Source organism: Crotalus tigris, unplaced genomic scaffold, assembly GCF_016545835.1.
Source record: "Crotalus tigris isolate CLP2741 ecotype Arizona unplaced genomic scaffold, ASM1654583v1 scf7180000018938.1368258, whole genome shotgun sequence".
NCBI lineage: Eukaryota > Metazoa > Chordata > Lepidosauria > Squamata > Viperidae > Crotalus > Crotalus tigris.
The window spans coordinates 1,136,062-1,163,909 of NW_024097283.1; the positions used below are offsets into that span (position 1 = coordinate 1,136,062).

Here is a 27,848-nt window from a genome sequence, read left to right on the forward strand (position 1 = left end):
TTGCAGAGAATCTGCTATTGTAAGTTGGGAAATTGCCAAAGTAACTCTTTTGGATGAGGGCTATTATGAATGCATCGCTAGCAGTACTGCAGGAACAGGACATGCAGAGACATTTTTGGATGTATCAGGTTAGCACCATTTACTATTGCTTCTCACATGTGGTGGTGCAATTTTACAAAAACTAGTCAGATTATAATGCATTTTTGACTTGAACTTCTGAGGCCTATAAATATGTCTTAGACATTTTGCCATGTAAATTAAGATGTTTATGTGGGAAAGTGGCATAACCAGTGGCTACTCTGTATTTTTAGTTGCTTTAATTAAACTATATTGTGTAAGCAATTAGAGACCATTGGAGTGGTGGCTATAATACATTTAATAGTAATACTACTTCTACTATTAATAATGATGAAGACAGATTAAAAAAGTAAGAGCCCTGGTGGCGCAGTGGTTAGAATGTAGTATTGCTGGTTGACTCTGCCCTCAGTCTGGAGTTTGTTCCTGACCGGTTCGAGGTTGACGCAGCCTTCCATCCCTCCAAGGTCTGTAAAATGAAGATCCAGATTGTTGGGGGTAATAGGCTGACTCTGTAAACCACTTAGAGAGGACTATAAAACACTATGAAGTGGTATATATATAGCTATTGCTATTTCTTAGTTCTGTGTAGGGAGGATAAGTATGGATCAAATCAGTTTATTTCGACACTTGCAAAGAACAAATTTTTAAATCATCTGTGGTTTACACAATTTTCCTATATCTCATTTAGAGTGATCATTTCTCATAATACAGCCATAAATAAATTGACCTCAGTAGTAGGTAACATATAATCCTAAAGCCATACATAGCTTTTGGATTACTCTTATGTGAACCTTCAACAAATTTCAGAAACAGCCTGCAAATAATTATTTCCTATGTTTAGCATGTTCAATCTATTGCTTACTTACACTATAGCCATCATTAATGTATAGCAACCAAAAAATTTCCTTCAAGTGAATGCAGGAAAGATTACCCATCCTTACTTTACCTAATGGGAAAAAAATAAAGGAAATATCTGTAGGACTGAGAGTATCATATTATATGATACATATTATAAGATATGGTAAATATAATAACTCAGCTGATAACAAAAATTCATCTATAAATATTTAAAAATTATACAGTTTAAGAATAGAGACAGAGTCATACAACAGCAAGAGTTTTAACATACATACACATTATATTAACATGCCTTCAAGAATAAAAGAAATCCTATTAAGGTAGTCCCAAAGGTGCTTTTTCCAAAAGGCAATTAGAATATCCTGGATTTTGCTTTGAAAATATTTTGCTTCTTATCCAAGAAGCTTCTTCAGTTCCCAAGAAAATCCAGCTGCCTTTTGGAAAAAGCACCTTTGGGACAATCGTGGGCTGGATGACTGAGAATCTCCATAGACATCTATTAAAGGAGATAAATGGAAAGTTGTAAATAAAAGTAGGCAAAGTAAAAAGTAAAGGAATTTTACCCCCAATATGGGGTTTGTTTAGTTCTGAACTGTAAGTCTTTCTAAAAACAATTAGTAAGGAAGAATGAATGAATGCCAACAAGAGCATGTTTATAATAATTCAGACAAATGATTGAACCGAACTTTCTATGGTGCTCCTTTGTTAACAGGGTATATTTTCCTACAGGTCTCCATAGCCTGGGGAGACTATAAAACTTTGATATTGAAAGTCTGGTAACAGATTTTATTGCTCAAGAAAGGGTATTATTTATTTATTTATTATTTTTTAAGCATGATCTTTTAAAAGAAAAAAAACAAGCTCCTAGGAATATTAGTTGCAGAAGTTGAACCAATCAGAGGTTGCTTTGGTGCATTCTTATGGCCACTAGATTCTAGAACATGCTCTTGCTTCTTTGGGACTCTCAATAGTTACGTGTTTCCCCAGGCATCATTTGATTGGTTCAGCTGTTTACTGCATATAATATTCCCAGGAACTCTTTCCTTAAAAAAAAAAAAAAAAACACCTAATGAGAAACTGTGATGGTGGAAGAAGAGGAAGAAGAGAGGGCTTCTTCCATATACAAAAGGCATAGTTACTGGTAGGCTGTCAGGTGAGTGGATGAGAAGAAAGAGAATCCAGCAGTGGAAGAGGCAGGCATGCTTCTGATGCTAGGTAACAGCAGATGAGCAGATGACATGGACTAATAGTAAGGAAGCAAGTGAGAAGGAGAAGTAGCAATGAGTGCCCAAATGGAGAGATACTCAAAACAAGAAGGAGCTCTGGCTTATTTAACTGAGACTTCATCTTCTCTTTGATGGAATCAGCAGAGATGGTCAAATTGATTGTTCTGAGAAAAGAAAAGAACATAAGTACTTTTGTTTCTACTTGGAAACCACTTCTGGACTTTGTGCTTGAGGTGGAAAAAAACAATATTACGGTTTTGGGTTTTACTGTTTAGACTGATTTGCCAATAAAGAAATGGCTAGGGCATACTACTATAGAAATGTAAAAAGTTGAGATTTGATTTTAATGTCTGATTTTACTGCAACAGAGACAGTCGGAAGTCAATGCCTTTTGTTTCTTCCCCTCTCTTTCTTTACACCTTTTTTTTGTTTTCCCTTCCTCTACTGTTGTCCCCTACTATTTGCTTTTGTATTTTCACATTTTATGTTATAAATGAATAAGCTAATTTAAAAAACGATTTCATCTTCTCTTTGGTTGACTTTTTGATCAAACCAATATTGCTTTTCTTGTTTTCTTGTACAGAACCCCCACCTGTCATACAAGTTCCTAACAATGTTATTGTCCCTCCTGGTGCCAGAGCCATTCTTACATGCTTAACTATGAGCACAGTGCGTTACAATCTCACCTGGCACAGAGATAATAGGAATGTGAAATTCCTGGAGCCCTTGAGAATGCGAATAATGAGCAATCTCTCTCTCGAACTCAAAACCGTCAAAATCTCAGATGCCGGAGAGTACAACTGTATGGCTTCTAATGAAGGTGGTTTCACCAGGGCATCTGTATTCCTTACAGTGCAAGGTAACATGAAAAAAGGATATATATGCAACATTGTTCTTTTTTTGGTTAATGCCATTTTAATCTGGTTTTTATCAATTCTATTTTATAATAAATATATTTTAAATTTAATCATAAATTATTCTTAAATAAAAAAAATCGGAACTTTTTTGGTTTAAAAGCATGGAATAAAGTATAAAAGAGTAATATTGAAGTATTAGCATAAATATTAATAATAAATGTAGTTCCTTGCTGCAATTTAAATATATATAATATATATATATATATATTATTGAAGGTATATAAAAAAATCAGGTTACAATTATAACTTAGATACCATATGGATCACAGCTAGGACCATATCAACATGATATAGGTAGTCCTCAACTTGTGGCCACAGTGTGTGTGTATTTGTATAGTAAAATCAGAACAGGACCTGGAATAATGGGAAAATCACTGTATAAAACAAATTAATCTGGAATAATGGGAAAATCAATGTACAAAACAAAGTAGGAGAAAAACTAATAGAATTTTGCCAAGAAAATTTAAATATTTATTGCAAATCCTTTATCTGAATATATGAATAAAACCAGATGGACAGCATCAAAATCAAGCTGACAATATATTCATCAGGCAAAAAAATAAAAGTTCTTTTCAATAAGAAAAAACAAGACCTGGAATTGACTGCAATTCAACGTGAATTTATTCTTGAAAAAATTACTTTTAAACTCCTTCCCTCCAAAAAACCCAACAATCCCAAGAAAACTAGACCAACAAGATAAGACCTTGAATGGTCTTATAGGTTATAATCACATTGAATTGCACCCAGAAGCTTACAGGGAGCCAGTGCAGCTCATGAAGTACATGCCATATTGAAATACAAGCATATTAATTGCATCTCTATATTCTGGACCAATTGCAAATTCTGGATAGCTTTCAAGGACAGCCCTATATAGAGTGCATTGTAATAATTCATGCCAGCAGTGACCAAGATATAAGTGACTCTGAGCAGGACATTCCAATCCAAGAAAAAGAAAATGTTTGAGAAAATGTCTTAAATCGAAGAAGGAGAATCCAAAGAGAAAAGAATGATTTGGGAATGAACACAGTGTTGTGACATTGTACATTACTTTTTTTTCTCCTTCACATGCCACATGGGAGATTAATGCTATATTGGGGTTTGTTTTTTTATCCTTGTCATTTGGCTACTGCTGGGATAAAAAAAAAACAAAGCTAGTAATTGCTCCAGATGCTGGTATGCTGGATGTTGCAGTATTTTTTATTGACTTTTTGCAAGCCAAACCACTATAATATACAAAGTGTATTTCTTAACCAAAGAACCTGATTTCTGAATATCTCATGTATTGTGTAATAAAATAACACCATATTGTCAAAAGAGGTGATGTTCAAGCACAGTGTGTACTTTCACATGAACCAATTTTATTTTCCAAATGTCACTAGAAGAGTTGATCTTCTTCAACCCACAAAGCATTTAAAGCATCTCCTAGTCTGTTTCTGGCAATGTTTAAAAAGGAATTAAAATAGCTCAGGCCACATTCCACATGACAGATCACTTTGGAACAATTCTGTCAGATACATTGAAAAAGTATATAGATCTGGTCCCAGTCTTTCATTCTAGAACTGCTTAGCCTATCAGATGTGTCTCTCTGTGCACATGTTTTTATAGCAGTGCAAGTCACCTTCAGGTTTCATTGATATTTCCTGCAGTAAACTCATAAAGCATAGAGAAGATGGATATATATAAAGTGATAGCAGGATTTTGAGCTTGTTGTGCTCATATGCTTGCTTTTCCTTAATTTTGCCACATAAAACACTTTATTAATCCATTGCAAACACAATTGCCACATGAGATCACACATCATACTAAGCCATTGTTTGCTTTAAGCATGCTTTGTGGAACAAACTATATTGGTCTAGTGGATTTAGAAAATAGTCCTAATTCATAAAGCATGGTGAATATGCCACAGCAGCTAAGCCAGAATTGAACAAGTCATTGTTCAAGGCTTAGCATGATAAATAAATTCAATCCTTGTAAAACTTCATTGTTTTTAACCCTATTTATACCAAATGTAAACTAAAGTATTGGGTCTTTGGACACTGAAGTATTCTGGGTTAATTACTTATCTGTGTTTCATATGTCGACATTGGAACAACCCAGATTGACTGTTAATATTTTATATAAAAGACCAATATTTTTTAGACTTATTCATGGTTAGTACTCATTCTCTATCTATGAAATGGGGAGATTGGTGATTTTTTCCCAGGAAATCATTATTATCTCCAAGTTGGTTTATGTATTAAGATATACTGAACAATGAAGGAGAACATTAATTGAATCAACTAATACATTAAAAAAACACTAGAATCAAACCTTTACTGCTATATGCCATTCACAACAATGTTCCTGTTAGGAAAAAAAGATTGTTTTCTGGAAATATGAGGATGAATGTTGGGAAATTGATACTCCCAGAACTTTACTGAAAACCCTTAAAGAAAAGTCATTAGGACTTTAGTGAAAATAATTCTTCCCGTAACTTATTTTCTTTTGCCTCTGGCACAAATGAATGCAGATGGAACTCTCAAATGAATCTCAAGATGAAAAAAATGTTTTGAGATACAAAATACAATATTCTTACTGTTTTGGATTAATGTCGGATGAATTTAAAAAAGTCATCTTGGTGCCTTCCAAGAGAACCAGAGGTTCATTTTAGATTGTCTAAGATACAGAGTTATTTCTTTTTGATGGCATAGGTGAGCCTTTTTAAAAATGAGGGTAGGCAGTAGGGAATTGGCTGGATTACTGGTCTGATACAGATGCATTAATGTGATAAAACTGTTTCTGATTTCAGGTTATAACTATGGGAATTATATAAAATTTCCATGCATGCAGAAAAGTGGATGCAAGGCAGAATGGCGAAGAAAATCATTAATAATCAAACTATGTTCTATTTTATTTAACAGAATCACCCAAAGTTATTGTATCACCCAAGAACCAATCATTTACTGAAGGATCTGAAGTGTCTATCAGTTGCTCTGCAACAGGTTACCCAAAGCCCACTGTGGTGTGGACACATAATGATATCTTTCTTATGGCATCCAACAGGTATATTCAGGGTCTTTCTCCCTCTACCCACCAGCAATTTTGCCTTCGCTGAGAAGAAAAACTAACGAAACTCTCTTGACTGAAAAAAATATCAGCAATGTATGTCTATTATGAAATTTAATAAGCAGAGGTCTTTACTTTACAATTTCAAAACTCTGCTGGCCTGCCAGAAAATACATAGGCATTTCTAAGTGTGTGATTTTTTAAAAGATCATGGAAGATGCTACCTGATAATTTACATTGTCTGAATTTATATGTATTTCACACTTTCAAAGCCTATCTGAAGAAACATGGGAAGGGCCCATAAGCAGGAATGGCATGTAAATGGCTGTCAAGTTGTTTGGTTAAAGCAGCACGCAATAAGGGAATAGGATGGTCAGGAGTGGGGTGAACCAGAATGAACCCCATCAAGTGGCAAAGTTAGAAGAGGAGCAAAGTATCAGAGCAGAGTAGAGGTCCTCAGTATTTTTTAAAATTTTTCTCTCTTCAGTCTTAACCAGCATAGCCAGTGATAAGGGCATAGAGAATTGTGTCTGAAATATTTCAAGGGTCTAGGTTATGTAATTGGACTTATGTATTTACCTTTTTCTTTTGCTGTAATGACTGACAATCTGAATGATAAACAGTCTTGAGACCTTTTCAAACATCAACAAGAGGCCTTTTCTAAAAATTGCTCCGTAAATTATTTCATATAATATGAAATAGGTCCATGTGTTCTTTATTCAGAATGATGTTTGCAGAAATGAAAACTGCACTGTTTCAAACTGTTGTGGTGGTTTTATTCTTTCTTTTTAAAATAATAATAAGAGTATCAGATTGACTTACCAATTTCTTATTATAACAGGTACAGGTTAACTCCTGGAGGTACTTTAATGATAAAAAATGCAGTTCCCAAGGATGAAGGGGTCTATGGTTGCTTGGCTAGCAATGCAGCTGGAACAGTCAAAGAAACAGCTGTTCTCATATACATTGGCAAGTATAAAGAACAAAATAAATAAACATTTGTTGCAAATTTCAGCAGGTCAAAAAGTTTGTGGATGCTGGTGATTGGTGTATGATTATTTGAACATTAAGGCAGGAATATTCACTAAGATCCACAAAACAGCAGCTTAATTATTGAGTGATCTGGTTTTTTTTTATCAGTTTGAAAGACTAATAAATGAAAATATGACATGAAAAAAATGGATTCAAGATTTGTTTATTTTTAAGGGACCACTTTCAACTATCTACCTAAGCATTCTGAAATTATTCCACAAGGGACTAAGTCTAAGAATAGGCCATAGGATATGTAAAAAAACATATTGTGTTACTCTACTTCCTGGTTAAACTTTTTTAATTCTAAGAAAACTGAGAATCTGATCTGGAACCACCGTATGCTAGATGATGACAATACAGACATACAATGTATGAATGAGAAAGCTTAGATGAACCTTTCCATTGGTATCAAAAAGCTTTTGACTCAGAAGAGCTAGTTCCATCCTTAGCTAACCTTCGGCCAGCTACTCTCAACCAAACCTGCTTCATAGGAGTATTATGAAATATCAATTTATTTATAGCCTGCTTCCAGCTTCCTGGAAGTAAAGTAGAATATACATATGGTACCTTCAAACTGTTCGTAAAAGTGGAGTGCATCTCCATTAATTTAACTGTTCCAATGTATAGGTACATTTTAATAATTATACTCTGAAATAGCAATGCTAAACATTAGCATATAGGTTGTATAGTTTAAAAAAAAATTAAAAAGTGAGTCAGGCATCCACATCTGTAATGCTTCTTTTTTTGCTCCTTGCAGAGTTCCCTCGGGTGACTGTAGTACAAAATGAACTTCTGATTGCCCTTGGAGACACCTCTATAATGGAATGCAAAAGCACTGGGGTCCCACCTCCGTTAATTAAATGGTTTAAAGGTACCTGAACAAAACCAAACTAATTTTAAAATGTATCTATCGTCAGTGTGATGACTTCCATATCTTGTTTTGTTGTTTAAATACATTTACCTATTCCCCATAAATTAAAATTATAGTACCTATGGACAGCGTGGGAGAGGCCTTCTTAAATATCTGGGAAAGAGGAAGTGAGCACATGGGAAGAAAAGCTTTAAAAGCTACCACTTCTACAAACTATGCATTGGCTCATGTTTAACTTTTTTTCCTTAGGCAAAGTTTGATATAAACGCCATTGTAATTTTATAGAGATAACATCACTGTATTTTATAAGTGCTTGTTTTCAATAAATTGGCAGACAGTAAAGTCTCCTTAACATTTATAAAACAATAGAAACATTATGCTGCCTCTAAGGAAGCTATTTAATTTCCTGAGTAGGTTTTTATTATTATTATTATTTAAATAAAAATTTCATTATTCTTTCCCTGGTCTAGGGGATTTAGAGCTGAGGGCAACAGAATTTCTTATTATTGACTTCTCTCGGGGTACCCTGAGAATTCAGGAAACACAAGATCTGGATGCTGGTGATTATATGTGTGTTGCCACAAATGTTGCAGGAACTGCATCTGATAAAATAACTCTGGATGTTGGCTGTAAGTATGATATTACAACAAAGCATGCAAATTAGATATTTTGTACAAGGTATGATTCAACCATTCTATTAGTGTAACTTATTCAGTGAAGGATATTACATGAATAGTATTTGCTATTATTATTATATTATTTAATATTATTAGATATTACTAATTATTGTATTAGTATTATTTGATACTATATGAATTTACTTTGTGTAGATGGAAAGTGATTCCCCACTGCTGGGAGGGAGTGATTCCTGGTTTTCTTGCATCCTTCTGTGCTGCTTCGGAGGATTTGCTAACTTTCAGGATCATCTTTCAAAAAGAAAGGGCATGCTACAAAATAAAGCACATAATATTCAGAAACCATGTAGCAAATATGTCTGTATGGTACCCCACTTTGTCCAAATACAGTTTATATTGGAAGAGTACACAATGTTTATAAGCATGTTTGAAAGTGTGTTGAATTCTCAAATGTTTCTTCAGAATAATTCCGGAACCATGAAATTGAGATAATAGTATCTTCGATAGAGACAGGATGAGGCCAGAGTTCTTGGCAATGGGAAACTACTCATCTCACAACTCTAGTAGTAATGCTGCAGATCTATTCTCAAAGCATTTTAGCCAGCCCCCAAATTAAGTTAGAAGTAATCAGCTATAGACCTGCAGTCATATCATGAGAACTTGGCGGTATTGTGCCAATAAACCTAAACAAAGGCAAATAATTTATGTGAATGGACTCTGAGTCAGTATTGAAAATTTGGGGTCCCTTATCTGATCTTAATTAAAAATATATTAAAATTGTATTGACAATTCTACGATTTTTGTCTTCCTCTGTATTCCTTTTATAGCTCCTCCAGTTTTCACACAAGAACCTAGTGATGTATCTATGGATATTGGCTCAAACATAACATTGGCTTGCTATGTTCAGGGTTATCCAGAACCGAAGGTGAAGTGGCAGCGGTTGGATGGCAGCCCACTTTTCTCAAGACATTTTGCAGTTAGCTCTGTCAGTCAACTCAGAACAGGAGCCCTTTCTATTCACAGTATGTAGACACCATTGTATGTATTAAGAAAACCAGAATGCTTTCCTCTAGACTCAGGCATACCAACATGCTTTCCTCTGGACTCAGGGATGGAAGAGGAAAGCACATTACCACAGATGTTTGAATGAGTCCACAAATAGTCTTATGTGACTATTTGTGGCCTCATTCAAACATTTGTGGTAACATGTTTTTCTGTTCCATCCCTGAATGTAGAAGAAAATGTGTTGGTATGAAAAGCACTCCCCTCAAAGCCTACGTCTGATAGATACTGTTGCTGCCTATACATACTAAAATATGGTGTAGATTCAGGCAGTAATTGGTAGAATCCATACTAGCCGTCTCTCTCCCATCTTGTACCATTTACTGAATATAAAATAAATCACCAATGCCTACCCTGGGGTGGGGTGGAGTCTAATGATTCCCTCCCTCCAATTGAAACTAGCCTTCCTATGAATATTGCTTGAGCCTCCTCCCTGTTATTCTTGCTGTTGATCCTATGATCCTACCAAATATACAGGATTTACTTCAGAATAAATATGTCCATTCTGTGCTGCTTCTCTGTTGAGGGGGCAACTAAACCTCAAGAAATACAGCTGGTGGAAGAGTAGAATAATCCAGTTTATATCCAGAATATTTTATAATATTATAATTTAGCAGAATTGTCTGCTAAATCCTTGAGGTCAGGAAATCATACAGTAGGCCTCATTCAATGTGCAATATTCTGCCAAAGTGAGCTTTCTTGAATTCACCTCAATTTGCTCTGAAGTCTGGGTCAGGATGGCCTGTCTACACCTGTCTATGTACTCTTTCTACTCAAAAAGGGAAAGAGTTGCTGAATTAAGATCTGCCTTTTTATTTTTACTTATTAATGGGCATGTTGATCTCTTATGATCGATGTTATATAAGGCAGATATTCTCACGTTGGAACCATCCCAACCTATGAAAAATAAAAAGAAACTGTGTGGTTCCAGCTGTAGCAGTCACAACAAAAATGGCCATGGAGAAGCAGAATTCTCCAGCTATGGGAAGATCTGCACTGAACCATTGGAGCTCAGCAAATCACTGTTTTCCAAAGACTTCTCCTCGGTGTCTTTATAGAAGGTCTGTGCCGGACATCATCTGCTGAAACAGCAGAGAAAATGCTACTTTCAGAATGGAACACCTTAGACTAGTTGCAGCCTGACTCAGCATCTGCCTGACAATCAGTTGGAGACACTGATGTGAGGCTTGTCTTCAGTAAATGGTTAGAGGGGCATCTTCATATCTCAACAGCCAGGACAGGTGGAAGGACTCTGTAACCGCTTTCAGGCTGTCACAATGATGTGAACTACATTTAGATTTAGCTTAACATAGCTGGAAAAATAGTATTAAAAGGGAATGTATATTTGCAGATCTCTTTGTTTAAGGATAATGTTTTTAATACAAAAAACTTTAATACTTGTTTTTGTCTTTTTAAAATTTCTATACAATTTTAGATTTATGGGTTAATGATGAAGGAACATATGTCTGTGAAGCTGAAAACCAGTTTGGAAAGATTATCTCAAGCCCAGCTACAGTTACTGTGACAGGACTTGGTAATGAACTAATAATATGAGATTTCAATATAGAAATAAAGCGTTCTCCACTGGCTTTAGGACTTATAGTGTGTGGAAAATGCTCTAAAATTATGTTCAGAATCACATTTGTGTTAAATGTAAACCAAATTTTATTTTTTTGGTAAATCATTTATTGACAAATTAGAGCAAGAATTGAATAAATAAATAATAAATAATTCCATAGTTAGATTTCTTTCTGAGGAGCATTGAAATACTTCTATCTTTAATTTTAAGTATAACCTATATGAGCTTGAAACCAGTTTCATGAATACAAAACAATTGCCCTCCCTCCCTCCCTCCCTCCCTTCCTTCCTTCCTTCCTTCCTTCCTTCCTTCCTGAAAAGAAGGTAGTGTGGATAATTGATGTGAAGATACCCAGATATAGTGGAATTGAAAGCAAAGAATTGGAGAAGATCATAAAATATCAAGTTATGAAATTCAAAATTGAAAGATTATGGCATAAATTGGTCAAGGTGGTCTCAATGGTTATCAGCACACTAGGTGCCATACTAAAAAAAAAATCTTGGACTACACTAAGAAAATCTGCACATGGGCAACATTTCCATTTTTCTACTCAGCTTGGATCTGCACATGTACTACACCAATACATTACAATATCTTAGGTTCTTGGGAAGAATTTGATGCATATGAAGACCAACATCAGTTATAGAACTGGCAGCTGTAATTTCACATTGTGTGTATATAATAATAATAAACCAGGTCCTTGGGAAGGACTCAATAGGTGGATAAATGTCAAATCAATCAAAACATCTAGCTGACTGTGTGATCAACCATAAAAAACAACTAAATAAAAATGGAAGTAGCATGCTGTAATAGATAACAGATTATTTTGAGATTCATGGACTCCATACAGTATGAATATAATCAGTGGTTCAGTAGATTTATTTATAATTCAGTTAAAGTAATCCATTTTTGAGAAATGTTTTGCTGTCTAGGAATTTTCTTAAGTCCCTTGAGAAGATGGATTTTTTTTGTGCAGTTTTATAGGAATATAAACAATCCTTTTATTATGATAATTTTTCATTTCCTGTCCCTCTTTGATATAGTTGCACCTCTAATTGCAAGGAGTCCTGCAACAGCTAATGTCATTGAAGGACAGCAACTGACTCTGTCATGTGTACTGCTGGCAGGGAACCCAATCCCAGAGCGGAAATGGATTAAAAGTAGCACGGTGGTAAGATAATATTTGAATATCTTTTATAATTTTCTCCTTCAACTTATGTCCTTAAGTTTAAATACTGGTGAAACATGAACTCTCATGAATAAGAGCATTTCATTTTATATGCAGATCTTTCAAAAAAAAAAAAGCAGATGGGCATAACTTACAGTATTGCATGGAGGCTGTTTTCTGACTCAGTGAAATTTCCTGATGACTTGGAAAAGTCAGTTTAGGGTAAGCTTTAGATACTTGTCAAAGTGCATTTAGCAGGGATAGACTTTATGAGAAGCAGGAAGCAATAAGTCTTAGGAGACTCCCCAGAATTCTTGCAAATTCTGAAAAATCTTATCTAATAAATGATGCCACAATCATGATATGCCTATGCTTCCTGTGGTTCAATTCAATTTCAATTTATTATTATTACAGCCAAAGGCCAACACATAAATTAAACATTCAAATAAAACAAAACTAAACAGAACCAACACAAGAAGACATAACAATATATTACAATTAATGATGTAATCAATAGGTGACCTAGTTTTACAAACAGTATAAAAAAAACTACCTACCTTCAGAAAAACTGAATCATGCTGACCTGACAATAAAATACACTGAGTAAAGTCTAATGCTGGATAAAAACACGTAATAAAATTAATTATAAAGGATTATTAAAAAGATCTAAAATGTTTGTTTATGTTTCTGGCAAATCCCCAATGTTGCTGCGCAGAATCTAACCACCTGCGCCGTGATCATTAAGCACCTTAAGCAGCCACTGGAGATAAATACTTTCCGAATGATCAGGATACCTATCAATTATGGGGAGGATGTGGTTTTTCTGAATAGCCCTATAGAAGGAACATCGAAGGAGTATGTGTCCAATAGTCTCCACCTCTCTTGAGCTACAGGAGCAGAATCTTTCAGCCAATGGTGTCTTTTTATACTTGCCATACAGGACGACCAATGGAAACGCATGGCACCGTGCAAGCGAGAATGCTTTCTTGTGGTTTACTGATTCCAACTGACTAAGATACCGAGCAAGTGTAACCACATATCTAATAGCTTCCTGTGGTTGTAATATGATACCTGCATTTTTGTGTTGTGCTAATTTGCTATTTGACACCCATAGTTAAGACTATAAATTAACTTCACCTGGAAATTATTACATTTGAATTGTACAAAGTTCTATTTCTGGAGAAGGATAACTTCACCAGTTGGAGGTAAAGATAAGCAGAAATATATTATGTTTCATTAATCTTCCTTTCAGCTGAAGTTGTAATGGGGGATTTCTAATCAATTTTAAGTTTGATGCAGAGGTAGTTTGATTTAATCTGTACACAATAATCATGTTTTTCTTTCAGGAGAATCATTTGTGTAAATTGTTTTACATATACAAAAAGTATAACTAAATTTTATCTCCCACAGAATGGTTTGTTATAGGCTTGTGAAGATAAGCAGAAGTTTTATTACGATGCATGAGCATTGCAATGTGTAGTTATGTTTGTAATTGATAGGATAAAAGAATGGAAAGTTGTGGAGAAAATAAGCTGCACATTCCAGTGGCCCTGACAAAGACAGGAAAACTCTTCTTAAATATGTACTGATAATTAATTCAGTGAAACTATGCTACGACCAGAAACAAGAAAATCGGAACCATACGCTCCAGGAAAGTCTACAGACTTCAAAGGGAGATAATTCCATATGCAGCCCTTAGACTGAATCACTGTTTTAATACCCTATTATGGAAGCCATGAAAGGAGTCAAACTTTTGCTATATTCCAGTTGAAAAAGTCAAGCTTTGCATAAGATTTGAAGCCATTTATTGCTTCCTTCACTTTCCCAAGCTCTCATTTTTTTTTCATTTAGAGGAGAAAGAGGAACACAGAAGTAAAAAGCACTTCCGGAACTCTGGGTGATCTTGTACCTAAAAGATGCAAAATGGGTCTAGGTGTCCAGGTGTAAGAAAGAGATAGTCATATGGTCTTGTTTATCTTCAAAGGTTGAAAAAAACAAGTAAAATCAAAATCCTGCAAGACTGTTCTCATTTAAGTCACCTAGCTGGAAAACATGGGTTATATTTTTTTAAAACCCAGAATATGCCAGGTGTAAATGACCAGACTAAATGGAGAATGGAGATAAGTCTTATCTGCCTTCCCCACTCCAATTCTAGGTGGTCCAGACTCCTTATATCAGCCTCTGGAGTGATGGGAGTCTTCATCTTGAAAGAGTTCGACTACAGGATGCTGGAGACTACAGTTGCATGGCCAGCAATGTTGCTGGGACAGACAACAAAACAACCACTGTCAATGTCTTTGGTGAGTGAAACGTTTAGTGTTCTCATTACTTTTCGGGGTTAAGATTTCGCTAGTACTCCATTCATCCCACAATGATTGGTAGATTGTCACTGAAATTGCACACTAAGTTTGAAAACTCTGCAAATGATCAGTTCAGATGACTGAGCAACGGCCTGTTCCTATAATCTGCCAGTTCCAAGTAGTCTGCTAGTTGATGAGGAACAAGATCTGACATTACCAGCAGCCTGAATTTAATCCTTGAGAGATTGCTTTCAAGTGAATACAGAAATGAATAGAACTGCCATCATGCTGTGCATTGTAGTTCATGGTTTTACTCTATCCAGCCTCTTCTTGAAGCTTCCTACGGGCTTCATAAGATAAGAAAAGGAATACGGTCAGTTGAAAGGGAAAGCAAAATCTCCACTCCTCAAAATTCTGCAATTTTGTCTTTCTCAGTTGGTTTCCTGTTTGCTATCTTTCTATTTTATTCTTTTGCCCTCAAAGAGCAAAAGAAATACATTAAATAATCATTCATGAGAACTATAGTCTATGGTCATGTCTTTTTCTCATATTCATCCTCATAATAAGCAGTGTTCTGCTGGTCTTTCACTATAAAAATGTTTCGATTTGATAAGTCAGCGATAGCTTGTGGAGTAAAGGAATAAAATCTTCAATATGTTCTGTGTTTTCAATTACAAATAGATCCAACACATATATTATGTAAATTTCTCATTTCATAGGGTAAGTATAGCTAAGGAGTTTTGTTGGAATGCTGAAGGTAATAAACTGGTTCCAGCTGCTCATGAAAGGCAGATGAGATGTGTATGTATGTTAAAGTTCTTGTGCATGCAGAGTGTGCTAAACGGCTATGTGAAAGAAAAGTTCTTTGTATCCAGAAAAGGTCTTCCGAACACAATTTTGATTTTTCCCACTGAAAGTTCCATTGCATGAATTGCTTCAAAGTGGAAGAAGACATCTGTTCTGGATAAACAGAACATGTGAATAAAATGCTATCCCAAAATAGGTCTTCTCTGTATGAATGTTTTGAAGTAATAATTGTTTCTGCAGACATAGTTATTTTTTTAATAAAACAGTCAGATGAAAGAATTATCCAAATGCAGTTTAAAAGGTTCGATCAAGGATTAAAAAGAAGCTAGTGAATTGGGTGGTGTGGTTTAAACAAACAACTAGTATCATATTTTTTTAAAAAACTCCTATGCTGATCACAGTAAGCACTGTGAGGATTTGTAGCGTCCCACCTTTTTTCAGTAGCATCATTCATCATAATTAAAAAAAATCTGTGAAAAATCAAGAGATGAATGCTTGAAACAAACAGTAATATGCCTAATAAGGAGGCATTTTTGCAAGTGAGGATTGTTTTTGGTAGAATGTTAAGAACTGATAGAAAAGGTTGTGATAACTATTCAAAATATCAAAGACTTACAAAGCCAAGAAGATTTTGAGGTAGAGAGCAAATCTGTATATCTGTATATTTAACACAGAGATCTTTAAACAAAAGGAATAACAGCTGACAAGCTTATTTGAAACATTTTCATTTTTCAGCAGATGGATATTATTTTCCATCCTTATCTTTCTGCAAAAGTTCTCTACAGATCATTATATAGGTCTGTGAATGGATAGCATTGACGCTCCATCCTTAAGATGATAATATAATGTTTTGCATGCTTTCTGGAGGTATATCACATGTGAATCAGGAAGCCACCTGTATGAAAGTTATTTTTTCATCTCTGATTGGAGATGATTATGATATCCTTTTACTATTGCTCTAACTAAGACATGTCAAACTCGCAATGTTACGTGACATCACGCGACGTATCGAAGCTTTTTCTCCATTGCTGGCAATGGGGTGGCTGCAGGCCGGCAGTTTGACACTCTGCTCTAATTTTTCATGCAAAAAATCAGATAATATGGTCCCTTGCCCATGCATCTGTCAGGGCTTCACAGTATGCATTTAAAACGAACCATTACACATTTGTTGTCTTTACTTTTGCTTCTTCTTAGTACTGTCATGGAAGAGTCTATATGTTTTTGTGGTTCAGTATTGACATTCCTAGTTCTCCATGGTTATGTTTATCATCACTACCTTTAACTCAACCAGCAGCTAGGTGTCTTTTGTGCTCACTTGCATTTCCCAAACTCTAGTGCATCTAAACATGCTCTGATAATCCACAAATGAAAATAGCTTTGCAAATCTCAAAAAAAAAAAAAAAAGAGGGGGATTTGTTCCTGGCCTCCATGACCCACATGCATATTGTTATGGTTTAGCTGATTGCAGAATAAAAAAAATCTGACTGACTAGTTTCTGTAGACTGGTGGTGAAGGAAGATTGTCGTAAACAGGTGGTAGGCTGATGATTAATGTGGCATATAAATAAACCTGTATGCAGAATTCTTTTTGATGCTTGTGTGGGGCAAAAGTGCAAAGTTTTGTGGACACTTTGTGCCATTGTGGTATCATTAAGTTTATAGTGGTGGCTATAAACTTAATGATACCACAATGGCACAAAGTGTCCACAAAAAAGACCATCTGAATAGTGTGGCAGGGATGAAATAATACATGTACAAACCAGTCTAGGGCAACTTTATGAACAAGAAGATGCTAAACATCTAATGGAAGATGAAAAGAAGATTAGTTTCAAATGCTGTATCACCTGTTTTCAGATGCAAAGGTAATGCTGAAGCTGAATGCAGGCCCCTGGGAAGAGAGGACAAGAACCCTGCAATGAGAAAGAGCTGGTCCTTTTGGACTGCAGAGATATGGCAAAAGTTCTCAGTGTTAAAATAATGTTGATAATCTTACAGCGTTCAAGGAAAAAGCAGACTTTTATTCAGCAGGGAATCAGACAAGGGAAGGATGGGCATATATCAAGTTAGATTTGTGTCAGCACAGTGAACTGATTAATACAGCCATTTGGAAACACTCTAGATGTTTGTATTTCCCCCCCAAATACTTGTCATGCTTTCCAAGTTAAGTATGTCATGCTTCTTCATGAGAAAACATGTCAAAGAAATCTTACAATTGTGAATACATTTGCACTCTATTATCATTGACAATCATATCTATAAAGAATTTATGCTATAACAGTCTTATTGAAGATTTTATTTTATTTTATTTATTACAATTTATTACACTTATTAGTATTTTATTACACTTAAACACATTTTGGAGATTCTAATGTAAAGCCTCTTTTAAAGATTGCAAATCCCAATTCAAATGGTTGATGATTGTACTTGGAGTCCTCCAGACGCAACCCCCTCCCTCATCCCCATTCCCAGTCTAGTCTTCATTTGTCCTTTGTTCTCCCTACAACCTTCATGTTCTTTAAGGCCTTCTGGATTGAGTGATATGAATGTGCTTTCAGAAGTTTATTTTGCATTGGAAAGGGTTATAAGCAGTGACCAGCAGCATTAGCATGCTTGCATACTTTACAAAAAGAGAGTTTGCTTGCAATAAGTCCAAATCAATGGGCAGCCTGGTGAAGGTTCAGGGTGTTCACAGAAATGTTGGTCAGTGAAGATCAAATTTCAGAATACTTGGATTTCAAAGCTTGAATGCACAGGCTCTGGTTGGATTGGTTGTTCCCAATTAAGAGATGCTGGTTACCAGGAGCCCTCATATAGACTACCACTGGGGAGGAGGTTCACTTAAGGTTTGTGTCTCTCTTGCCTGATAAGGAGGTGTGCGGGGCACTTCTGCATTGCTGTTTGTGTCTGTTTGGGACATGCAGGCACTGAATGATTGTTCTGAATCTGGACCCTCCTTGTTCCACCACCAGCACAGCTACTCTGGATGATTCCAGGTTACCTTCTCAGGAGCTCAATTGTTTGCTAATTCCTGACTGACATCTGTCTGACATATCTAGAACAGGTTCTTCAGCATCAGAATCTTTCAGATCTATGTTGGGCATGACACTTCCTTTCATCTTTTTAATGGTCTTCAAAAGATGTAGTGATAAAAGAGAATAGCCATGTGGGAGATAGGCAATATCCATTGGCAAAGTGATAAGGAGCTAGTTATGGATTAAATCCAAAGAATGCAGACATTTTCTGAAAGCCTGTCAGTCAGACATGCTCCTAATTCATGTGAAGGGAAGAGAGGAAGCACAATCAGATTTGCAAGATTGTGTTAGTATAGCCAATCTAAATAAAAGTAGTTTTTAGTCTTCTGTGGAGTCTGTTTCTTGGTCTGGTCTGCCCCATAGGATTGGCAAAAGGGGGTTAAGAGGGTTCAGGCTCTGGTTATGTTACCCTAGTTAATCTCATTAAGATTGGGAATTTTCAAGTTGTATTTGTTAATATTTGATGTTATGGCTTCTACGATATTGCAGAATAGTCCTTTAAATGTGTATGGTTGTTATACTTTATTTCTTTTAGTTGTATTTGTTTTATCTGGTTATTTGTTAAATTGTGAATTAATTTTATTGAATGGAATATTGTAATTATTGTGGATGAATATTGTGATTTTTTTTTTCATTTGTACTGCACTGTGATAAAGACATGTTACATATTTTAAATCTATTCTACTTACGGCTTAATTTCATTCTAGGATTCTCCTGTGCAAATGTTTCACAAATTCTATTTCTAAAAACAAAGTTGTATGTTATTGCTTTAGTTATCATTCAGCATCAATTTCTTCTCTCCTGTGTTATATAGCACAGGTGTCAAACTCGTCACGTCATGTGTCGCAACATATCATGTCTCTTTTTGCATTGCCGGCAATGGGGTGGGTGCAGCTTTGGTATGATGAAACCAGCCCACTGGCCGGGAGTTTGACACCCCTGTTATATAGGAATGTCAATTTTGTAATATAATACCAGCTACTTATTCATTTTATTGGCTAAGGCTTAGGAATCAGGGAACCCAAGCCAACTCATTTGTTATTATGTTTTGTGTGTGAGACATAGGAAGACATTCCTTGTTATCAAATCTAAATATAAGGCATAACGCAGGAATGGCCATCTTTGAAACCTGGGGTCATATCTGAGAACATGTTACACGTTCACTTATGAAGTGGCCCCATGGGAGATTTGTTTGGTTGTGAAATGGTTGTCATAGTGAACACAGCCACCCACAAATACCCTTTACCAGAAGATGAACTAACAGATCTCCTCACATTCTTTCTGACATCCCACTGGACCTTTGTGGTGCTCAAATTCACATAAATACAAATATGGTATAAGAAGCTAGACTCTGCAGCATACTAGCTTCTAATTTAATATTTTAATTAAAAATTTTTTTAAAAAAAGTCAAGTGGGTCAGATGATCTGGTGGGTACTAAAGGAGTATTTTTTATCACATCATTGGCTGTGGATCCTACATTGTCTATACATGCCATTGTTGTTGTTGTTAATTTCGAAGTCGTGTCCGACCCGTCGTGACCCCATGGACAATGTTCCTCCAGGTCTTCCTGTCCTCTACCATCTTCTGGAGTCCATTTAAATTCACACCTACTGCTTCAGTGACTCCATCCAGCCATCTCATTCTCTGTCGTCCCCTTCTTCTATTGCCCTCAATCTTTCCCACCATTAGGCTCTTCTCCAGTGAATCCTTCCTTCTCATTAGGTGGCCAAAGTACTTGAGTTTCAACTTCAGGATCTGGCCTTCTAAAGAGCAGTCGGGGTTGATCTCTTCTAGGACTGACCGGTTTGAACGCCTTGCAGTCCAAGGGACTCGCAGGAGTCTTCTCCAGCACCATAGTTCAAAGGCCTCAATTCTTTTGCGCTCAGCCTTTCTTATGGTCCAACTTTCACAGCCAAACATTGCAACTGGGAAAACCATGGCCTGGACTATACGCACTTTTGTTGGCAGGGTGATGTCTCTGCTTTTTAGAATGCTGTCTAGATTTGCCATAGCTTTCCTCCCCAGGAGCAAGCGTCTTTTAATTTCTTGGCTGCAGTCCCCATCTGAGGTGATCTTGGAGCCCAGAAAAATAAAATCTGTCACTACCTCCATTTCTTCCCCATCTATTTGCCAGGAATTGAGAGGGCCGGATGCCATGATTTTGGTTTTCTTAATGTTGAGTTTCAAGCCAACTTTTGCACTCTCCTTCTTCACCCGCATCAAGAGGCTCTTTAGTTCCTCTTCACTTTCTGCCATTAGAGTGGTATCATCTGCATATCTTAGGTTGTTGATATTTCTCCCGGCAATCTTAATTCCAACTTTTGATTCATCTAGCCCTGCCTTTCTCATGATGTGCTCTGCATATAAGTTAAATAGGCAGGGCGACAGTATACAGCCTTGCCGGACTCCTTTTCCAATTTTGAACCAATCAGTGGTTCCGTGTTCGGTTCTCACTGTTGCTTCTTGACCCGCATATAGGTTTCTCAAGAGACAAATGAGATGGTCTGGTACTCCCATCTCTTTAAGAACTTGCCACAATTTGTTGTGATCCACACAATCAAAGGCTTTTGCATAGTCAATGAAGCAGAAGTAGATGTTTTTCTGGAACTCCCTAGCTTTCTCCATGATCCAGCGTATGTTGGCAATTTGATCTCTAGTTCCTCTGCCTCTTCGAAATCCTCCCTGTACTTCTGGTAGTTCTCGATCCACATACCGCTGGAGTCTAGCATTAATGGATTATGCCTTATTATAGACAGCAACATGTAAAATAACCTGTAATAAGAAGTAATTTGTAAGATATCTGCATATTTTTGTTTTTAGTTCCACCCATAATCCAGCATGGACAACAGATATTTAGTACTATAGAAGATGTTCCACTTACATTGCCTTGCAAAGCCAGTGGAGTTCCTAAGCCATCCATAGTATGGTCCAAGGTAATTGCAATGTTTTGATCAACTGAACTGGAACTTTAATGAGTTAGGTGTATTTATGTATTTAAAATATTCATAGCTTACATCCTGTCCAGACAGCATATGCTACCATTTAATACAAATAGTCCTCAACTTACAACAGTTCATCTAGTGACCATTTGAAGTTATAATGGCACAGAAAGAAGTGACTTTTGATAGTTTTTCACACTCATGACCATTGCAGCATCCCCATGATCATGTGATTTACATTCAGATGCTTGACAACTGGTTCATATTTATGACAGTAGCAGTGTCTTGGGATCACGTGATCCCCTTTTGTAACCTTCTGACAAACAAAGTCAGTATGGAAACCAGATTCACTTAACAACTGTGCTACTAACTTACAACTGCAACGATTCACTTAATAACTGTGGCAAGAAAAGTCATAAAATGGGGTAAAACTCACTTAACAAATTTCTCATTAGCAACATAAATTTTGGGCTCAACTGTGGTCATAAGTTGAGAACTACCTATAGTACCAAAACATTGAGAAGGCATAATATTTAAGAATGCCATCTTAAGGCAACTAATTAAGTTTGCTGCCTCCACTTAGGCTGCTAGTTAGGACAATGATGCAAGCTGTCATGTGTTTAAAGTAGCTTTCAGACATACAGTATCTCCAGTAGTGGGATTCAAATACGTGAACAACCGGTTCTCTGTGTGGATGCCACTTCTGGAAGTCCATTCTGGGCCTGGGCAACAAAAAATTAGCTACCAGTTCTGCTGAAGTGGTGTGAACTGGCTGAATCCTACCACTGAGTATCTCCACATATGACTGGCTATGAAGAAGGAGAAGAGAAGGTGTTTTCTATCCAGAATAGATCTATGTATTATCTGGAAATACTCATTGCTTAAGTTATCATAATTACTGTAGAACATCTTTCGGATTAAGCTTGTCTAATTGTTAAATGTAGTTTAGCAGGTACTTTTTAGAACTATAGATTTAAAACAAAGAGGGAAGGACAATTCTCAAAGGAACATTTGGGGCTAACTCTTAATGTAAACTGAGCCAATAATAACAGAAAACTGTAAATTTTAAAAGAAAGCAGTGACACTATGACTTTGAAACAAGCTGGGATGATAAGAAGCTGAGCATTATTAAGATATGCTCTAGCAATTTTTACTTCATGTTCCACACCAACAAGTTCATTTTCATTTTCCTGTCTTTTTACAGAAAGGAGAAATGATTCCTCCCAGTAGTTCAATGTTTTCTGCTGGGTCTGATGGAAGTCTTTATGTAGTTTCTCCGGGAGGTGAGGAGTCTGGGGAATACATCTGCAGTGCAACCAATGCAGCAGGTTATACTGCACGGAAAGTACAACTGACAGTCTATGGTAAATAGAAGTCAAAGTGTTAATCAATCTAAGAATGCAGTATGAGGCTCACTCTGAAACTCCAGGTCTGCAAGTAGCTTTTGAAAGTGCCCAGAACCATGTTGAAGTTGTCAACAAATTGCAATTAACATGAGGCATTGCAGAATTTATTATAATTTGTAATCATTATATTATTAAATTTAAACATAAGTTAAGCTCCTTCTAATTGTTGCCCCAACAACCCTAACCATAACCCATTTTTTGTTTGGTCCTGGCCTGCCTACCTTTTAACATCACTTTTAGTATGCCAGTCAAAAGCTAAATATGGCTCTCAACTTAATAAGATTGGGCATCCCTACTCTATATAGAACTGCCAATATCAGTAATAATTTGGAGCTAAAATGTGTCACAAGAAGCATTTCATGATAAAAGTTTTTACTGTTCTGGAGATTTAAAGAGAATGCTGCTCTTTGTATGGTAACTCTGCCTCCTGTTCATTCAACCAGTTGATGTGATTTGGCTGCTCTGGGCCTCTCTCCCTACTTTTCTGCTATGAATTTCAGTGAATATTACAACTCTCCCTACAATGTTTATTATGATAAAAATATTTTAGGTTATCTCTGCATAAGCAGGATTCCTTTCAGAAGACCATTCTGAGGATAACTCTGTGGTTCACCCCTCCTTCCTTCCTATACTTACTCCATCCTGAGAGCAAGTGCCCAAAATAACAGGAAGTTTTGACTAGAGTCTAGGTTTGGGATCAGACTCATTGAGATGACTTTGGAACAATAAATAGTATTTCATCTTATCTTTCTATGTGCTGTTCTCATTCCAACGGTCTTTTGTAATAGTATCCATATGTTCTGTTGGCATAGGAACTGTGATTTCAGGCAAATATCCCCTCTCATCTTGCACTGGAACTATATACAAATATCCCCTCTGTTAAAAGGGTCCTTGACCCTTTGGAAAGTTTACCTTGTGTAAGTAGAAGAGGGGACAGAAGGATGGAAAGCATGAGCTGTTTTTCTTGCAGAACAATTGGAGTTAACCCACTAACCTGAAATGAAATATTATTGCAAGAGCTGGATAATATTGTAATGTGCATCTTATGTTTTAGTAAAACCAAGAATTTCCAGACCTGGAAGTCAGCAAGGAAGTTCACTAGATAACCCAATTGAGATGTCAGTAACAGCTGGGGAAGAAGTGACACTTCCCTGTGAAGCGAAAAGTTTGCCACCCCCAATAATCTCTTGGGCTAAAGAAATGCAGCTTATTTCTCCATTTTCTCCAAGGTAACTTTCTCCAAGTAAACTTTCTTAGTTTACTTTGTTTGAATTTCTGTACAAGTTGTCTCACTGATGTGAATAGAGGCTGCTAGATAACTGTGGCGTACTGTATGCATATATGCCAAGAAATGATTGTTCATATTACACTTTGATTCAGTCTCTACCTATTTAAAGGATAATTGAAATGTACTGTCTGTAGTACATTGTCAGTATCCTATGCAATCATATGGAATCCTTTCATAAGGTGATGTTCACTAGGTGTGCTAGATTGTAGTTTCCATCTACTCTAGACTGTAATTTCCATCCTTGTAGTCCAACACATTATAGGATGAATACTAAATAATGATAACAGAAACATTTATCAAAAATGTTATTTTCAGAACTATTTCCTCTGCATGACTCCTCCATAAACTACCCTTTGAAAATACTTAGGTTTTGCCTGGTAAAGAATATCTTTGTGAGGAAGCATCAAAAGGCCTGGAGCTTTGGCTTATCTCAGACATCCACAATGAAGGCATGTGTTTTGCTGGCAGCTTGTCTTGTTGTTGAATCTTTAAACAACACATTCATTGTAAGAACTGGGTCATTGAAGGGATGATTAGAATTACCTCTACTGTTGGTATTTCTTATTTCTCCCCCTTTCTTATCTTGAATCCTTTAAGAAAGAGTTCAGTCTGGAAATGAGAGAGGACTGAGTTTGGCAGCATGAATGGTGGTAGTCACTGATAGGCAATTAATTTGATTAAGGAATTAATGGATTAAAGAAGTGGGCCACAATCTATTCTATCTTGCAGGATAGATGTGAGTTTTTGACATGTACTTTCCCTTTTGGCACTAGATAAGAGTTAACAAAATTCAAGAGGGGTTGGACTTAGATCACTTGTGAGAATGTAAAGAATCTAAGCTGATTCCTCTTTTGCCTCCTCCCCCATACTCTGCCAATCCTCCTCCTACAAAACTAGAAAGCTTTCTGGGTCTTTTTTCATCAACTCGAAGTCTTCACAGTGACAGTGTAATTTGCATTTATTGACTTATAATATTTATACACTGCTTTTCATTATAAAAATAGCAGTTGACAGTAACATGGTAGTCTTCATTTGTCTTTATGAGTTCATACAGGTTTTGCCCTAGTTCTTCCCTTTATCATCTTTAGACTTAATAAAATATGCATTGATTTGAGAATACACGAGGATCATTAAATTTATTTATTTGTTGTTAGAGTTTTTAGTTGCTATTATTTGATAACAATAATATGTACAAAATAGAATGGGCACTTGGAATACTGCCACAGCATTCAATGATTAAAAAATAAGCTGATACAGTAGACTATTTTAAAACTGACAAATATAACATTCAAAACCATGATAAAAATAAAATAGAATAAATACCCTTTTGGAATGAATTCTGCAGGTCAGAAAGTATCATCTCAAAGGCACCATTTCTGAATCTAATTGGTTTGGTTTTTGACTGAGACCATCAGAGAAACTTTTGTATCTTCAGCACATATACTGTTTTGGTGTCTTTGAGGGATGCATTTTAAAAAATGTAAAAGAGGATAGAAAATGCTTCCAACTTGGTTGCTAACTGGATTTGAAATGGGAGTCTGTGGACTGTTGACTCTTACTTCATACCTCAACTATGCAGAATGAAGAAGTCAGAGGGCAAGCACAATTATGGGAAAAATGGAAGATCAGTCTGTACAAAAGTAATACTGAACAGATGCTCTTTGATGTGCAACGTTTATTATTAATGCTCCTGTAAGAGACTTTCATGTTCTTATAAATATTTATAGTCATCTGTATTTCCTGTGGTTTTTTTCCCTCCCCCCACCCCACCCCCCCAGACATACCTTACTCTCTTCAGGCTCAATGAAGATCACAGAGACGTGGGTATCAGACAGTGGCTTGTACATCTGTGTGGTCACAAATATTGCTGGAAATGCAACCCAAAAAATAAAACTAAATGTACATGGTAAGAACCCTCTGCTTTCGATAATAAATATTGAATTAAATTAATAATGGATATTGAATTAATTAGTACTTCAAACAATATTGACTTAATTAAATATGATTAAAGTTACTGGCATCAGATTCAAATTGGATTGAGGGATGGAGGAGTCCAGAGGCTATACCTTTATTTATTATGCATGTGCTTAGGGAAGAAGATTAGTAATAGTATCACAATTTTATTTTTAAATATTCTTTTAATCTGTCTTTTGGCCCAGTAAGGCTGTTTAGAGTCTGCACAAAATTATGTAATGGAGAATTAATTTTTAAATCATTTCTCTGTGCAATACCCTAACCTCCCACTTCCTGCACCATTGACACCCACAATCTATTCATCTTTCTTAATTTGGCCCTTCAGAAGGCTTCAGAATCTGCCCATTGTTCCTATTTGCTGACATCCTGAAGCTTCTTGTGTACCATAATAGCTTCTCATAGATCTTAAGAGCCTAAATAAGATTTGCTGCTTGGCCACCATTCACTGGAATGGTCTCTGCTCATTAAATGAAAAGGATCTGCATCTCTTTATAATAGCATCTTTTTGTCAAAAGATAATCATTTAAAACAGGGGTGCGATGGCTCAACGGTTAAAGACGCTGAGCTTGTCAGTTGGTCCAGGTTCTAGACCTGAGTGCCGTGCAATGGGATGAGCTTCTATTCCTTGCCCCAGCTCTTGTCCACCTAGCAGTTCAAAAGCATGCAAATGTGAGTAGATAAATAGGTATCCAGTGGGAATGTAACAGCATTCTGTGTACCTTTGGCATTTAGCCCTGCTGACCACATGATCATGGAAAATGCTGGTTACCTTGGGCAAGAAATAGAAATGAGCTCTAGAGTCAGACATGAATGGACAGGGAAACCTTTACCTTTATCTAATCATTTAAAGCCAATTATTTAAGAATTTATTAGTATAAATTAACTCATCAGAAGGTAACATTTTCAATGATTTAACACAAATGCATGGGTAATTTCTTTGATGATTTTAACCATTCCTCAAGTCTTATATGTTTATGACCTGTAAATATTGCTGAAAGTGTTTAGAAATGGTCTTTATTTATTAATTAAATTTATATGCTATCCACCTCACTATCAAGTGGCTCTGAGTGGCTTGTATTGTATTATATTGAAAAAAGAATTATGTAGGTTATTTTGAAAGATTGCATTGAGTATGTAAATACTGTAACTTTAAATACATAAGGGGCAAATGCTATGTTGTGTTCTTCATGTTTTGCTGAATGATCTTCTAAAATCTTTCTGTATTAAATTAATTAATTATTATTTTTACTTAGTTCCTCCAAAGATACAACATGGGCCTCGAGTGATTAAAGCAAAAGTTAATAATAGAGTTGATATACATTGCAATGCTCAAGGAATCCCATCTCCAAGAATTACTTGGCTTAAAGATCAACAATCCATTTTGATAGACAACAGACAGTATGCTGCTTCTCTAGATGGAACACTGAGTATCATCAAAGTTGTGCTTTCGGATGCTGGGATCTATAAATGCATGGCAAGTAACATTGCTGGCCATGATGAAGCTGAGATAATGATCCAAGTTCAAGGTAATGTTAACAGTATAGTGAAAAGTGCATAAGAAGAATTATCATTTTTTAAAAAGAAGTTATATTTACACTTACAGTAAATAATTGAATTATAAAGGGTTTTTA

General features: G+C 36.0%; 1 protein-coding gene across 10 annotated transcripts in view; it reads left to right on the forward strand.

Moving 5' to 3' along the window:
* Window positions 1-27,848, forward strand: part of HMCN1 (hemicentin 1) — a 433,480-nt gene that overhangs the window by 254,590 nt on the left and 151,042 nt on the right. For all 10 annotated transcript variants that reach the window (XM_039357629.1, XM_039357620.1, XM_039357628.1 and 7 more), the window contains exons 10-24: window positions 7-128; window positions 2,746-3,021; window positions 5,980-6,121; window positions 6,966-7,093; window positions 7,914-8,027; window positions 8,498-8,656; window positions 9,490-9,684; window positions 11,160-11,258; window positions 12,347-12,474; window positions 14,627-14,771; window positions 21,431-21,543; window positions 22,754-22,913; window positions 24,010-24,184; window positions 26,022-26,149; window positions 27,471-27,743. In XM_039357629.1, the coding sequence (XP_039213563.1) occupies window positions 7-128; window positions 2,746-3,021; window positions 5,980-6,121; window positions 6,966-7,093; window positions 7,914-8,027; window positions 8,498-8,656; window positions 9,490-9,684; window positions 11,160-11,258; window positions 12,347-12,474; window positions 14,627-14,771; window positions 21,431-21,543; window positions 22,754-22,913; window positions 24,010-24,184; window positions 26,022-26,149; window positions 27,471-27,743 (2,357 nt within the window). The remainder of the gene's footprint in view (window positions 1-6; window positions 129-2,745; window positions 3,022-5,979; window positions 6,122-6,965; window positions 7,094-7,913; window positions 8,028-8,497; window positions 8,657-9,489; window positions 9,685-11,159; window positions 11,259-12,346; window positions 12,475-14,626; window positions 14,772-21,430; window positions 21,544-22,753; window positions 22,914-24,009; window positions 24,185-26,021; window positions 26,150-27,470; window positions 27,744-27,848) is intronic.